This window comes from Pristiophorus japonicus, unplaced genomic scaffold, assembly GCF_044704955.1.
Source record: "Pristiophorus japonicus isolate sPriJap1 unplaced genomic scaffold, sPriJap1.hap1 HAP1_SCAFFOLD_944, whole genome shotgun sequence".
Classification (NCBI taxonomy): domain Eukaryota; kingdom Metazoa; phylum Chordata; class Chondrichthyes; family Pristiophoridae; genus Pristiophorus; species Pristiophorus japonicus.
In genome coordinates this window covers 70,363-82,500 of record NW_027254873.1, presented here as the reverse complement: position 1 = coordinate 82,500, position 12,138 = coordinate 70,363, and the positions used below count along the sequence as shown (strand labels likewise).

Genomic DNA, 12,138 nt, shown 5'->3' with positions numbered 1-12,138 from the left:
CAGGATGTGCGCTGGCTATATATATATACACGGACGTCTATTCTGACCCTTCACTGCTTGCTTGAGCCGATCTTTGACGGATGGGAGTTGGTCAGAAGATTAAGGAACCGTGATTTATTTCTCTTAAACCCCTCCCCCGAGACTTCAAAACCGTTCCTTTTTTTATCCTGCGTTGTATATATATGACTATTCACACATCCTGCTGCTGTGAATAAAGACTTGCAATTATATAGCGTCTTTCACGACCACCGGACGTCCCAAAGCGCGTTTACAGCCAATGAAGTACTTTTGGAGTGTAGTCACTGTTGTAATGTGGGAAACGCCAATTTGCGCACAGCAAGCTCCCACACACAGCGATGTGATAATGACCCAGATCATCTGTTTTAGTGATGTTGGTCGAGGGATAAATATTGGCCCCAGGACACCGGGGAGAACTCCCCCTGCTCTTCTTCCAAATAGTATCATGGGATCTTTTATGTCGATCTTCAGTACTGCCCCTCCGACAGTGTGGCACTCCCTCAGTACTGCCCCTCCGACAGTGCGGCGCTCTCTCAGTACTGCCCCTCCGACAGTGCGGCGCTCCCTCAGTACTGCCCCTCCGACAGTGCGGCGCTCTCTCAGTACTGCCCCTCCGACAGTGCGGCGCTCCCTCAGTACTGCCCCTCCGACAGTGCGGCGCTCCCTCAGTACTGCCCCTCCGACAGTGCGGCGCTCTCTCAGTACTGCCCCTCCGACAGTGCGGCGCTCTCTCAATACTGCCCCTCCGACAGTGCGGCGCTCTCTCAGTACTACCCCTCCGACAGTGCGGTGCTCCCTCAGTCCTGCCCCTCCGACAGTGCGGCGCTCCCTCAGTACTACCCCTCCGACAGTGCGGCGCTCCCTCAGTACTGCCCCTCCGACAGTGCGGTGCTCCCTCAGTCCTGCCCCTCAGACAGTGCGGCGCTCCCTCAGTACTACCCCTCCGACAGTACAGCGCTCCCTCAGTACTACCCCTCCGACAGTGCGGCGCTCCCTCAGTACTGCCCCTCCGACAGTGCGGTGCTCCCTCAGTCCTGCCCCTCAGACAGTGCGGCGCTCCCTCAGTACTACCCCTCCGACAGTGCGGCGCTCCCTCAGTACTACCCCTCCGACAGTGCGGCGCTCCCTCAGTACTACCCCTCCGACAGTGCGGCGCTCCCTCAGTACTGGCGCTGGAGTACGGGGCTCGAGTCTATGGAGTAGGGGCTCAAACACACGACCTACTGACTCAAAAGCGAGAGGGAACCGAGGGGAAGAGGTTATCACCCACTGAGCGAGCTCTGTCCATCTAATCAGAGGTTACAGTTTCAAAATAACATACAAACCAACAAATGTAGTTCTGCTCCAGCTCCCCTGTGATTCACTCTTTCACTCTCTCTGTCTCCCCCGAGACGGCAAGCCTTGCTTTCGTATTAAAGCAGTCCGGAAATTATAACCAAATACTCTTTCCTCTCTCGTGAGAATATAGCTGAGAGTCAGTCAGACGAACAGGGACTTTAGTTCGTTTGTGAATTGCCCTCTGTAAAATCTTGCAATTCTATCACTGCTGCGCAAGTCAGGGGTGTGATGGAACACTCCCCACTTGCCTGGACGAGTTGCAGCTCCAACAAACACTCGGGAAGTAGTGCGGCACTCCCTCAGTACTGCCCCTCCGACAGTGCGGCACTCCCTCAGTACCGCCCCTCCGACAGTGCGGCGCTCCCTCAGTACTGCCCCTCCGACAGTGCGGCGCTCCCTCAGTACTGCCCCTCCGACAGTGCGGCGCTCCCTCAGTACTGCCCCTCCGACAGTGCGGCGCTCCCTCAGTACTGCCCCTCCGACAGTGCGGCGCTCCCTCAGTACTGCCCCTCCGACAGTGCGGCGCTCCCTCAGTACTGCCCCTCCGACAGTGCGGCGCTCCCTCAGTACTGCCCCTCCGACAGTGCGGCGCTCCCTCAGTACTGCCCCTCCGACAGTGCGGCGCTCCCTCAGTACTGCCCCTCCGACAGTGCGGCGCTCCCTCAGTATTGCCCCTCCGACAGTGCGGCTCTCCCTCAGTACTGCCCCTCCGACAGTGCGGCGCTCCCTCAGTACTGCCCCTCCGACAGTGCGGCACTCCCTCAGTACCGCCCTTCCGACAGTGCGGCGCTCCCTCAGTACTGCCCCTCCGACAGTGCGGCGCTCCCTCAGTACTGCCCCTCCGACAGTGCGGCGCTCCCTCAGTACTGCCCCTCCGACAGTGCGGCTCTCCCTCAGTACTGCCCCTCCGACAGTGCGGCGCTCCCTCAGTACCGCCCCTCCGACAGTGCGGCACTCCCTCAGTACCGCCCTTCCGACAGTGTGGCTCTCCCTCAGTACTGCCCCTCCGACAGTGCGGCGCTCCCTCAGTACTGCCACGGGAGTGGAAAGGATGCTTTGTGGGTTTGACGTGCGTTTGAGTCCTGCTAACTCTCTCCCCTGTTTTGCCGATAGGTGCCGTAGCGAGCAGCGAGGTCAAACAACGACTGCAGGAGTTTGTGCTGAAGAAGCAACAGTTGTCTTTGAAAAACACTGACTGTGTTGCACCAACTCAGCCCAGTGCGTCGTACAAGTAAGTGGCCAGTCAGCCCCTCGAGCCTGTTACATTAGGAACAGGAGGAGGCCATTCAGCCCCTCGAGCCTGTTACATTAGGAACAGGAGGAGGCCGTTCAGCCCCTCGAGCCTGTTACATTAGGAACAGGAGGAGACCATTCAGCCCCTCGAGCCTGTTACATTAGGAACAGGAGGAGGCCATTCAGCCCCTCGAGCCTGTTACATTAGGAACAGGAGGAGACCATTCAGCCCCTCGAGCCTGTTACATTAGGAACAGGAGGAGGCCAGTCAGCCCCTCGAGCCTGTTACATTAGGAACAGGAGGCCAGTCAGCCCCTCGAGCCTGTTACATTAGGAACAGGAGGAGGCCAGTCAGCCCCTCGAGCCTGTTACATTAGGAACAGGAGGAGGCCATTCAGCCCCTCGAGCCTGTTACATTAGGAACAGGAGGAGGCCATTCAGCCCCTCGAGCCTGTTACAATAGGAACAGGAGGAGGCCATTCGGTCCCTCGAGCCTGTTACATTAGGAACAGGAGGAGGCCGTTCAGCCCCTCGAGCCTGTTACATTAGGAACAGGAGGAGGCCATTCAGCCCCTCGAGCCTGTTACATTAGGAACAGGAGGAGGCCGTTCAGCCCCTCGAGCCTGTTACATTAGGAACAGGAGGAGGCCATTCAGCCCCTCGAGCCTGTTACATTAGGAACAGGAGGAGGCCATTCAGCCCCTTGTCTTAAAACCCATTTCAGAGGGCAATTAAGAGGGGGGTCTGTGGGGTCTGGAGTCATGTATAGGCCCAGACTGGGTAAGGACGGCAGATCTCCTTCGCGACAGGAGATCGGGGAACCCGGGCGCTTGAGTGACAATCCGCCCACTTGATGTTCACTTTTACTGAGACCAGTCAGGTTACAAATTCTCGAAGTTCCCCAGTGGGAGCCTCTGACTCTCTCTCCATCTCTCTGTCTCTCTCTATCTCTCAGTCTCTCAGTCTCTCTATCTTTCTCTGTCTCTCTCTCTCTGTCTCTCTCTCTCTCTCTCACTCAGTCTCTCAGTCTCTCTCTCTGTCTCTCTCTCTCTCTCTCTCTCTCTGTCTCTCTCTCTCTCTCTCACTCAGTCTCTCTGTCTGTTTCTGTCTCTGTCTCTGTCTCTCTCTCTCTCTCTCTGTCTGTCTATCTCACTCTCTCTGTCTCTGTCTCTCTCCGTCTCTATCTCTCTCTCTGTCGCTCTCAGTCTCTCTGTCTGTCTCTCTCTGTCTGTCTCTCTCTATCTCTCTGTCTCTCTCTCTGTCTCTCTCTCTGTCTCTCTCTGTCTCTCTCACTCGCTGTCTGTCTCTCTCTGTCTCTCTCACTCTCTCTCTGTCTCGCTCTCTCTCTGTCTCTCCACTCTGTCTCTCGCTCTCTCTCTGTTTCTCTCTGTCTGTCTGTCTCTCTCTCTCTCTCTCTCTCCCTCTGTCTCTCACTCTCTCTTCTCAGTGTCTCTCTCTCACTGTTTCTCTCTCTCTCTCTCTCTCTGTCTCTCTCTCTCACTCTCTCTCTCTCTCTCTCTCTGTCTGTCTCACTCACTGTCTCTCTCTCACTTTCTCTCTCTCTATCCCTCTCTCTCTTTCACCCCGTCTCTGTCTCTCTCTTTCAGATGAGACGTTAAACCGAGGCCCCGTCTGCTCTCTCAGGTGGATGTAAAAGATCCCGGGGCCACTATTTTGAAGAAGAGCAGGGGGAGTTCTCCCCGGTGTCCTGCGGCCAATATTTATCCCTCGACCAACATCACTAAAACAGATGATCTGGGTCATTATCACATCGCTGTGTGTGGGAGCTTGCTGTGCGCTAATTGACGTTTCCCACATTACAACAGCGACTACACTCCCAAAAGTACTTCATTGGCTGTGAGGCACTTTGGGACGTCCGGTGGTGGTGAACGGCGCTATATAAATGCAAGATCTTTCATTCTTTCTCTGCAGCCAGCAGAACCTGTTGCCTGTCGAACCACATTCTCCACAATCAGGAGCCCCTCCTCCCTATGATCAATTACTCCCAGGGACCGGGGAATTGCAAAGGGATTTCCCTCTGCGCAAGACAGGTTAGTAAATCGGATTCCCCCTCATCGGAACAGAAGGAGGCCGTTCAGCCCCTCGAGCCTGTTACATTAGGAACAGGAGGCCATTCAGCCCCTCGAGCCTGTTACATTAGGAACAGGAGGAGGCCATTCAGCCCCTCGAGCCTGTTACATTAGGAACAGGAGGAGGCCATTCAGCCCCTCGAGCCTGTTACATTAGGAACAGGAGGAGGCCATTCAGCCCCTCGAGCCTGTTACATTAGGAACAGGAGGAGGCCGTTCAGCCCCTTGAGCCTGTTACATTGGGAACAGGAGGCCATTCAGCCCCTCGAGCCTGTTACATTAGGAACAGGAGGAGGCCATTCAGCCCCTCGAGCCTGTTACATTAGGAACAGGAGGAGACCATTCAGCCCCTCGAGCCTGTTACATTAGAAACAGGAGGAGGCCATTCAGCCCCTCGAGCCTGTTACATTAGGAACAGGAGGAGGCCGTTCAGCCCCTCGAGCCTGTTACATTAGGAACAGGAGGAGACCATTCAGCCCCTCGAGCTAGTTACATTAGGAACAGGAGGAGGCCCATTCAGCCCCTCGAGCCTGTTACATTAGGAACAGGAGGAGGCCCATTCAGCCCCTCGAGCCTGTTACATTAGGAACAGGAGGAGGCCATTCAGCCCCTCGAGCCTGTTACATTAGGAACAGGAGGAGGCCATTCAGCCCCTCGAGCCTGTTACATTAGGAACAGGAGGAGACCATTCAGCCCCTCGAGTCTGTTACATTAGGAACAGGAGGAGGCCATTCAGCCCCTCGAGCCTGTTACATTAGGAACAGGAGGAGGCCATTCAGCCCCTCGAGCCTGTTACATTAGGAACAGGAGGCCATTCAGCCCCTCGAGTCTGTTACATTAGGAACAGGAGGAGGCCGTTCAGCCCCTCGAGCCTGTTACATTAGGAACAGGAGGAGGCCATTCAGCCCCTCGAGCCTGTTACATTAGGAACAGGAGGAGGCCATTCAGCCCCTCGAGCCTGTTACATTAGGAACAGGAGGAGACCATTCAGCCCCTCGAGTCTGTTACATTAGGAACAGGAGGAGGCCGTTCAGCCCCTCGAGCCTGTTACATTAGGAACAGGAGGAGGCCATTCAGCCCCTCGAGCCTGTTACATTAGGAACAGGAGGAGGCCATTCAGCCCCTCGAGCCTGTTACATTAGGAACAGGAGGAGGCCGTTCAGCCCCTCGAGCCTGTTACATTAGGAACAGGAGGAGGCCATTCAGCCCCTCGAGTCTGTAACATCAGGAACAGGAGGAGGCCGTTCAGCCCCTCGAGTCTGTTACATTAGGAACAGGAGGAGGCCGTTCAGCCCCTCGAGCCTGTTACATTAGGAACAGGAGGAGGCCGTTCAGCCCCTCGAGCCTGTTACATTAGGAACAGGAGGAGGCCGTTCAGCCCCTCGAGCCTGTTACATTAGGAACAGGAGGAGGCCATTCAGCCCCTCGAGCCTGTTACATTAGGAACAGGAGGAGGCCATTCAGCCCCTCGAGCCTGTTACATTAGGAACAGGGGGAGGCCATGAGGCCATTCAGCCCCTCGAGCCTGTTACATTAGGAACAGGAGGGGCCGTTCAGCCCCTCGAGCCTGTTACATTAGGAACAGGAGGAGGCCATTCAGCCCCTCGAGCCTCTTACATTAGGAACAGGAGGTGACCATTCAGCCCCTCGAGCCTGTTACATTAGGAACAGGAGGGGGCCATTCAGCCCCTCGAGCCTGTTACATTAGGAACAGGAGGGGGCCATTCAGCCCCTCGAGCCTGTTACATTAGGAACAGGAGGGGGCCATTCAGCCCCTCGAGCCTGTTACATTAGGAACAGGAAGAGGCCATTCAGCCCCTCGAGCCTCTTACATTAGGAACAGGAGGTGACCATTCAGCCCCTCGAGCCTGTTACATTAGGAACAGGAGGGGGCCATTCAGCCCCTCGAGCCTGTTACATTAGGAACAGGAGGAGGCCGTTCAGCCCCTCGAGCCTGTTACATTAGGAACAGGAGGAGGCCGTTCAGCCCCTCGAGTCTGTTACATTAGGAACAGGAGGAGGCCATTCAGCCCCTCGAGCCTGTTACATTAGGAACAGAAGGAGGCCATTCAGCCCCTCGAGTCTGTTACATTAGGAACAGGAGGAGGCCATTCAGCCCCTCGAGCCTGTTACATTAGGAACAGAAGGAGGCCATTCAGCCCCTCGAGCCTGTTACATTAGGAACAGGAGGAGGCCATTCAGCCTCTCGAGCCTGTTACATTAGGAACAGGAGGAGGCCATTCAGCCCCTCGAGCCTGTTACATTAGGAACAGGAGGCCATTCAGCCCCTCGAGCCTGTTACATTAGGAACAGAAGGAGGCCATTCAGCCCCTCGAGCCTGTTACATTAGGAACAGGAGGCCATTCAGCCCCTCGAGCCTGTTACATTAGGAACAGGAGGAGGCCATTCAGCCCCTCGAGCCTGTTACATTAGGAACAGGAGGAGGCCATTCAGCCCCTCGAGCCTGTTACATTAGGAACAGGAGGAGGCCATTCAGCCCCTCGAGCCTGTTACATTAGGAACAGGAGGAGGCCGTTCAGCCCCTTGAGCCTGTTACATTGGGAACAGGAGGCCATTCAGCCCCTCGAGCCTGTTACATTAGGAACAGGAGGAGGCCATTCAGCCCCTCGAGCCTGTTACATTAGGAACAGGAGGAGACCATTCAGCCCCTCGAGCCTGTTACATTAGGAACAGGAGGAGGCCATTCAGCCCCTCGAGCCTGTTACATTAGGAACAGGAGGAGGCCGTTCAGCCCCTCGAGCCTGTTACATTAGGAACAGGAGGAGACCATTCAGCCCCTCGAGCTAGTTACATTAGGAACAGGAGGAGGCCCATTCAGCCCCTCGAGCCTGTTACATTAGGAACAGGAGGAGGCCCATTCAGCCCCTCGAGCCTGTTACATTAGGAACAGGAGGAGGCCATTCAGCCCCTCGAGCCTGTTACATTAGGAACAGGAGGAGGCCATTCAGCCCCTCGAGCCTGTTACATTAGGAACAGGAGGAGACCATTCAGCCCCTCGAGTCTGTTACATTAGGAACAGGAGGAGGCCATTCAGCCCCTCGAGCCTGTTACATTAGGAACAGGAGGAGGCCATTCAGCCCCTCGAGCCTGTTACATTAGGAACAGGAGGCCATTCAGCCCCTCGAGTCTGTTACATTAGGAACAGGAGGAGGCCGTTCAGCCCCTCGAGCCTGTTACATTAGGAACAGGAGGAGGCCATTCAGCCCCTCGAGCCTGTTACATTAGGAACAGGAGGAGGCCATTCAGCCCCTCGAGCCTGTTACATTAGGAACAGGAGGAGACCATTCAGCCCCTCGAGTCTGTTACATTAGGAACAGGAGGAGGCCGTTCAGCCCCTCGAGCCTGTTACATTAGGAACAGGAGGAGGCCATTCAGCCCCTCGAGCCTGTTACATTAGGAACAGGAGGAGGCCATTCAGCCCCTCGAGCCTGTTACATTAGGAACAGGAGGAGGCCGTTCAGCCCCTCGAGCCTGTTACATTAGGAACAGGAGGAGGCCATTCAGCCCCTCGAGTCTGTAACATCAGGAACAGGAGGAGGCCGTTCAGCCCCTCGAGTCTGTTACATTAGGAACAGGAGGAGGCCGTTCAGCCCCTCGAGCCTGTTACATTAGGAACAGGAGGAGGCCGTTCAGCCCCTCGAGCCTGTTACATTAGGAACAGGAGGAGGCCGTTCAGCCCCTCGAGCCTGTTACATTAGGAACAGGAGGAGGCCATTCAGCCCCTCGAGCCTGTTACATTAGGAACAGGAGGAGGCCATTCAGCCCCTCGAGCCTGTTACATTAGGAACAGGGGGAGGCCATGAGGCCATTCAGCCCCTCGAGCCTGTTACATTAGGAACAGGAGGGGCCGTTCAGCCCCTCGAGCCTGTTACATTAGGAACAGGAGGAGGCCATTCAGCCCCTCGAGCCTCTTACATTAGGAACAGGAGGTGACCATTCAGCCCCTCGAGCCTGTTACATTAGGAACAGGAGGGGGCCATTCAGCCCCTCGAGCCTGTTACATTAGGAACAGGAGGGGGCCATTCAGCCCCTCGAGCCTGTTACATTAGGAACAGGAGGGGGCCATTCAGCCCCTCGAGCCTGTTACATTAGGAACAGGAAGAGGCCATTCAGCCCCTCGAGCCTCTTACATTAGGAACAGGAGGTGACCATTCAGCCCCTCGAGCCTGTTACATTAGGAACAGGAGGGGGCCATTCAGCCCCTCGAGCCTGTTACATTAGGAACAGGAGGAGGCCGTTCAGCCCCTCGAGCCTGTTACATTAGGAACAGGAGGAGGCCGTTCAGCCCCTCGAGTCTGTTACATTAGGAACAGGAGGAGGCCATTCAGCCCCTCGAGCCTGTTACATTAGGAACAGAAGGAGGCCATTCAGCCCCTCGAGTCTGTTACATTAGGAACAGGAGGAGGCCATTCAGCCCCTCGAGCCTGTTACATTAGGAACAGAAGGAGGCCATTCAGCCCCTCGAGCCTGTTACATTAGGAACAGGAGGAGGCCATTCAGCCTCTCGAGCCTGTTACATTAGGAACAGGAGGAGGCCATTCAGCCCCTCGAGCCTGTTACATTAGGAACAGGAGGCCATTCAGCCCCTCGAGCCTGTTACATTAGGAACAGAAGGAGGCCATTCAGCCCCTCGAGCCTGTTACATTAGGAACAGGAGGAGGCCATTCAGCCCCTCGAGCCTGTTACATTAGGAACAGGAGGAGGCCAATCAGCCCGTCGAGCCTGTTACATTAGGAACAGGAGGCCATTCAGCCCCTTGAGCCTGTTACATTAGGAACAGGAGGAGGCCGTTCAGCCCCTCGAGCCTGTTACATTAGGAACAGGAGGAGACCATTCAGCCCCTCGAGCCTGTTACATTAGGAACAGGAGGAGACCATTCAGCCCCTCGAGCCTGTTACATTAGGAACAGGAGGAGGCCATTCAACCCCTCGAGCCTGTTACATTAGGGACAGGAGGAGGCCATTCAGTCCCTCGAGCCTATTACATTAGGAACAGGAGGAGGCCATTCAGCCCCTCGAGCCTGTTACATTAGGAACAGGAGGAGGCCGTTCAGCCCCTCGAGCCTGTTACATTAGGAACAGGAGGAGGCCGTTCAGTCCCTCGAGCCTGTTACATTAGGAACAGGAGGAGGCCGTTCAGCCCCTCGAGCCTGTTACATTAGGAACAGGAGGAGGCCGTTCAGCCCCTCGAGCCTGTTACATTAGGAACAGGAGGAGACCATTCAGCCCCTCGAGTCTGTTACATTAGGAACAGGAGGAGGTCATTCAGCCCCTCGAGCCTGTTACATTAGGAACAGGGAGAGAGTTTCACAATTTTACCGCCCTTTGTGTGAAGAAGTGTTTGTGATCAATACTGTCGGAGGGGCCGTCTTTCGGATAAGACATTAAATCGAGGTCACGTCTCATGTGGATTTAAATTATCCCACTGGCTCCCCCTCCCTCTCTCCCTCCCTCTCCTCCCTCCCTCTCCTCTCTCCCTCCCTACAGTCCCTCTCTCCCTCCCTCCCTCCCTCGCTCCACCGGGTCCCTCCCTCGGGTACGATGGCTGTGTTCCGAGCCTGTTGCGACGCTGCGTTAAGCCGCTGACCTGTTCCCTGACCTTGCCCTTCAGCCTCGGAGCCCAACCTCAAGCTGCGGGTCAAGCTGAAACAGAAGATGTCGGAGAAACGGCAGAGCCCCCTCCTGCGGAGAAAGGACAGCGCCCCGGCGAGCCTGCGGAGGGGGGGCACGGAGAGCCAGGGTGAGCGAGGGGAGCGGGGCAGGGAGGGAGGGGAGGGGGGCCATGCTTCCTGTTCTTGATCACTGTCCGCTGGCCCGTGCAGTAAGTGTGAGAGTGCGAGGGTGAGCGTACGTCGGTGTGAGAGTGTGCACACACGTGTTGTATGTGTGTGTGTGAGTGTGTGAGTGTGAGAGTGAGTGTGTGTGTGTGAGAGTGTGTGAGAGTGTGTGAGAGTGTGTGAGAGTGTGTGAGAGTGTGTGAGAGTGTGTGTGTGTGAGTGAGTGTGAGTATGTGTGTGAGAGTGTGTGTGTGTGAGTGCGAGTGTGTGTGAGTGTGTGTGTGAGAGTGAGAGTCTGTGTGTGAGAGTGAGGTTGTGTGAGAGAGTGTGTGAGAGAGTTTGTGAGTGTGTGTGTGTGAGTGTGTGTGTGTGAGTGTGAGAGTGTGCGTGTGAGAGTGTGTGTGTGTGTGTGTGTGCGTGTGTCTGTGTGTGAGCGTGTGTGAGCGTGTGTGAGCGTGTGTGTGCGAGCGTGTGCATGTGTGTTGGTGTGTGTGTGTGTGGGTGTGTGAGTGTGTGTGTGAGAGTGTGTGTGTGTGTATACGGGTGTGTCTGTGCATGTGTGTTTCCGTGTAATCTTTGCCCTCTCTGTCTCTCACACTCTCTCACCCGATCCGCTCCACAGATCGCTCACCCGTCAGCAACAGAACCTCCTCTGGACCCAGCTCTCCCAAGGACACACACCCCTCCGAGAACACCTCCGCACTCTCGAATCCCAGCCTTCCTCCAGAGGTAGGTCGTCATGTCTTCCCGTGTTTCACGGGTCTGCTCAGTTGTGTAACTGTACACAGTCGCTGTTTATTCAGGGTAAGGGTCACTCACTAACTGTACAGAGTCACTGTTTATTCAGGGTAAGGGTCACTCACTGTGTAACTGTACAGAGTCACAGTTTATTCAGGGTAAGGGTCACTCACTGTGTAACTGTACAGAGTCACTGTTTATTCAGGGTAAGGGTCACTCACTGTAACTGTACATAGTCACTGTTTATTCAGGGTAAGGGTCACTCACTAACTGTACAGATTCACTGTTTATTCAGGGTAAGGGTCACTCACTGTAACTGTACAGATTCACTGTTTATTCAGGGTAAGGGTCACTCACTGTAACTGTACAGATTCACTGTTTATTCAGGGTAAGGGTCACTCACTAACGGTACAGAGTCACTGTTTATTCTGGGTAAGGGTCACTCACTGTGCAACTGTACAGATTCACTGTTTATTCAGGGTAAGGGTCACTCACTGTGTAACTGTACAGAGTCACTGTTTATTCAGGGTAAGGGTCACTCACTAACTGTACAGAGTCACTGTTTATTCAGGGTAAGAGTCACTCACTGTGTAACTGTACAGAGTCACTGTTTATTCAGGGTAAGGGTCACTCACTGTAACTGTACAGAGTCACTGTTTATTCAGGGTAAGGGTCACTCACTGTAACTGTACAGAGTCACTGTTTATTCAGGGTAAGTGTCACTCACTAACTGTACAGAGTCACTGTTTATTCAGGGTAAGGGTCACTCACTGTGTAACTGTACAGAGTCACTGTTATTCAGGGTAAGGGTCACCCACTGTGTAACTGTACAGAGTCACTGTTTATTCAGGGTAAGGATCACTCACTGTAACTGTACAGAGTCACTGTTTATTCAGGGTAAGGGTCACTCACTAACTGTACAGA

At 55.0% G+C, this 12,138-nt stretch overlaps 1 protein-coding gene across 1 annotated transcript in view; it reads left to right on the top strand.

Moving 5' to 3' along the window:
* Nucleotides 1–11,205, top strand: part of LOC139258364 (histone deacetylase 7-like) — a gene marked incomplete at its 3' end in the record, with an annotated part of 39,493 nt that extends 28,288 nt beyond the window's left edge. Inside the window, exons 4-7 of the mRNA XM_070874737.1 lie at nt 2,470–2,587; nt 4,522–4,640; nt 10,311–10,439; nt 11,099–11,205. Of these exons, the coding sequence (XP_070730838.1) occupies nt 2,470–2,587; nt 4,522–4,640; nt 10,311–10,439; nt 11,099–11,205 (473 nt within the window). The remainder of the gene's footprint in view (nt 1–2,469; nt 2,588–4,521; nt 4,641–10,310; nt 10,440–11,098) is intronic.
* Between the last annotated feature and the right edge of the window lie 933 nt (nt 11,206–12,138).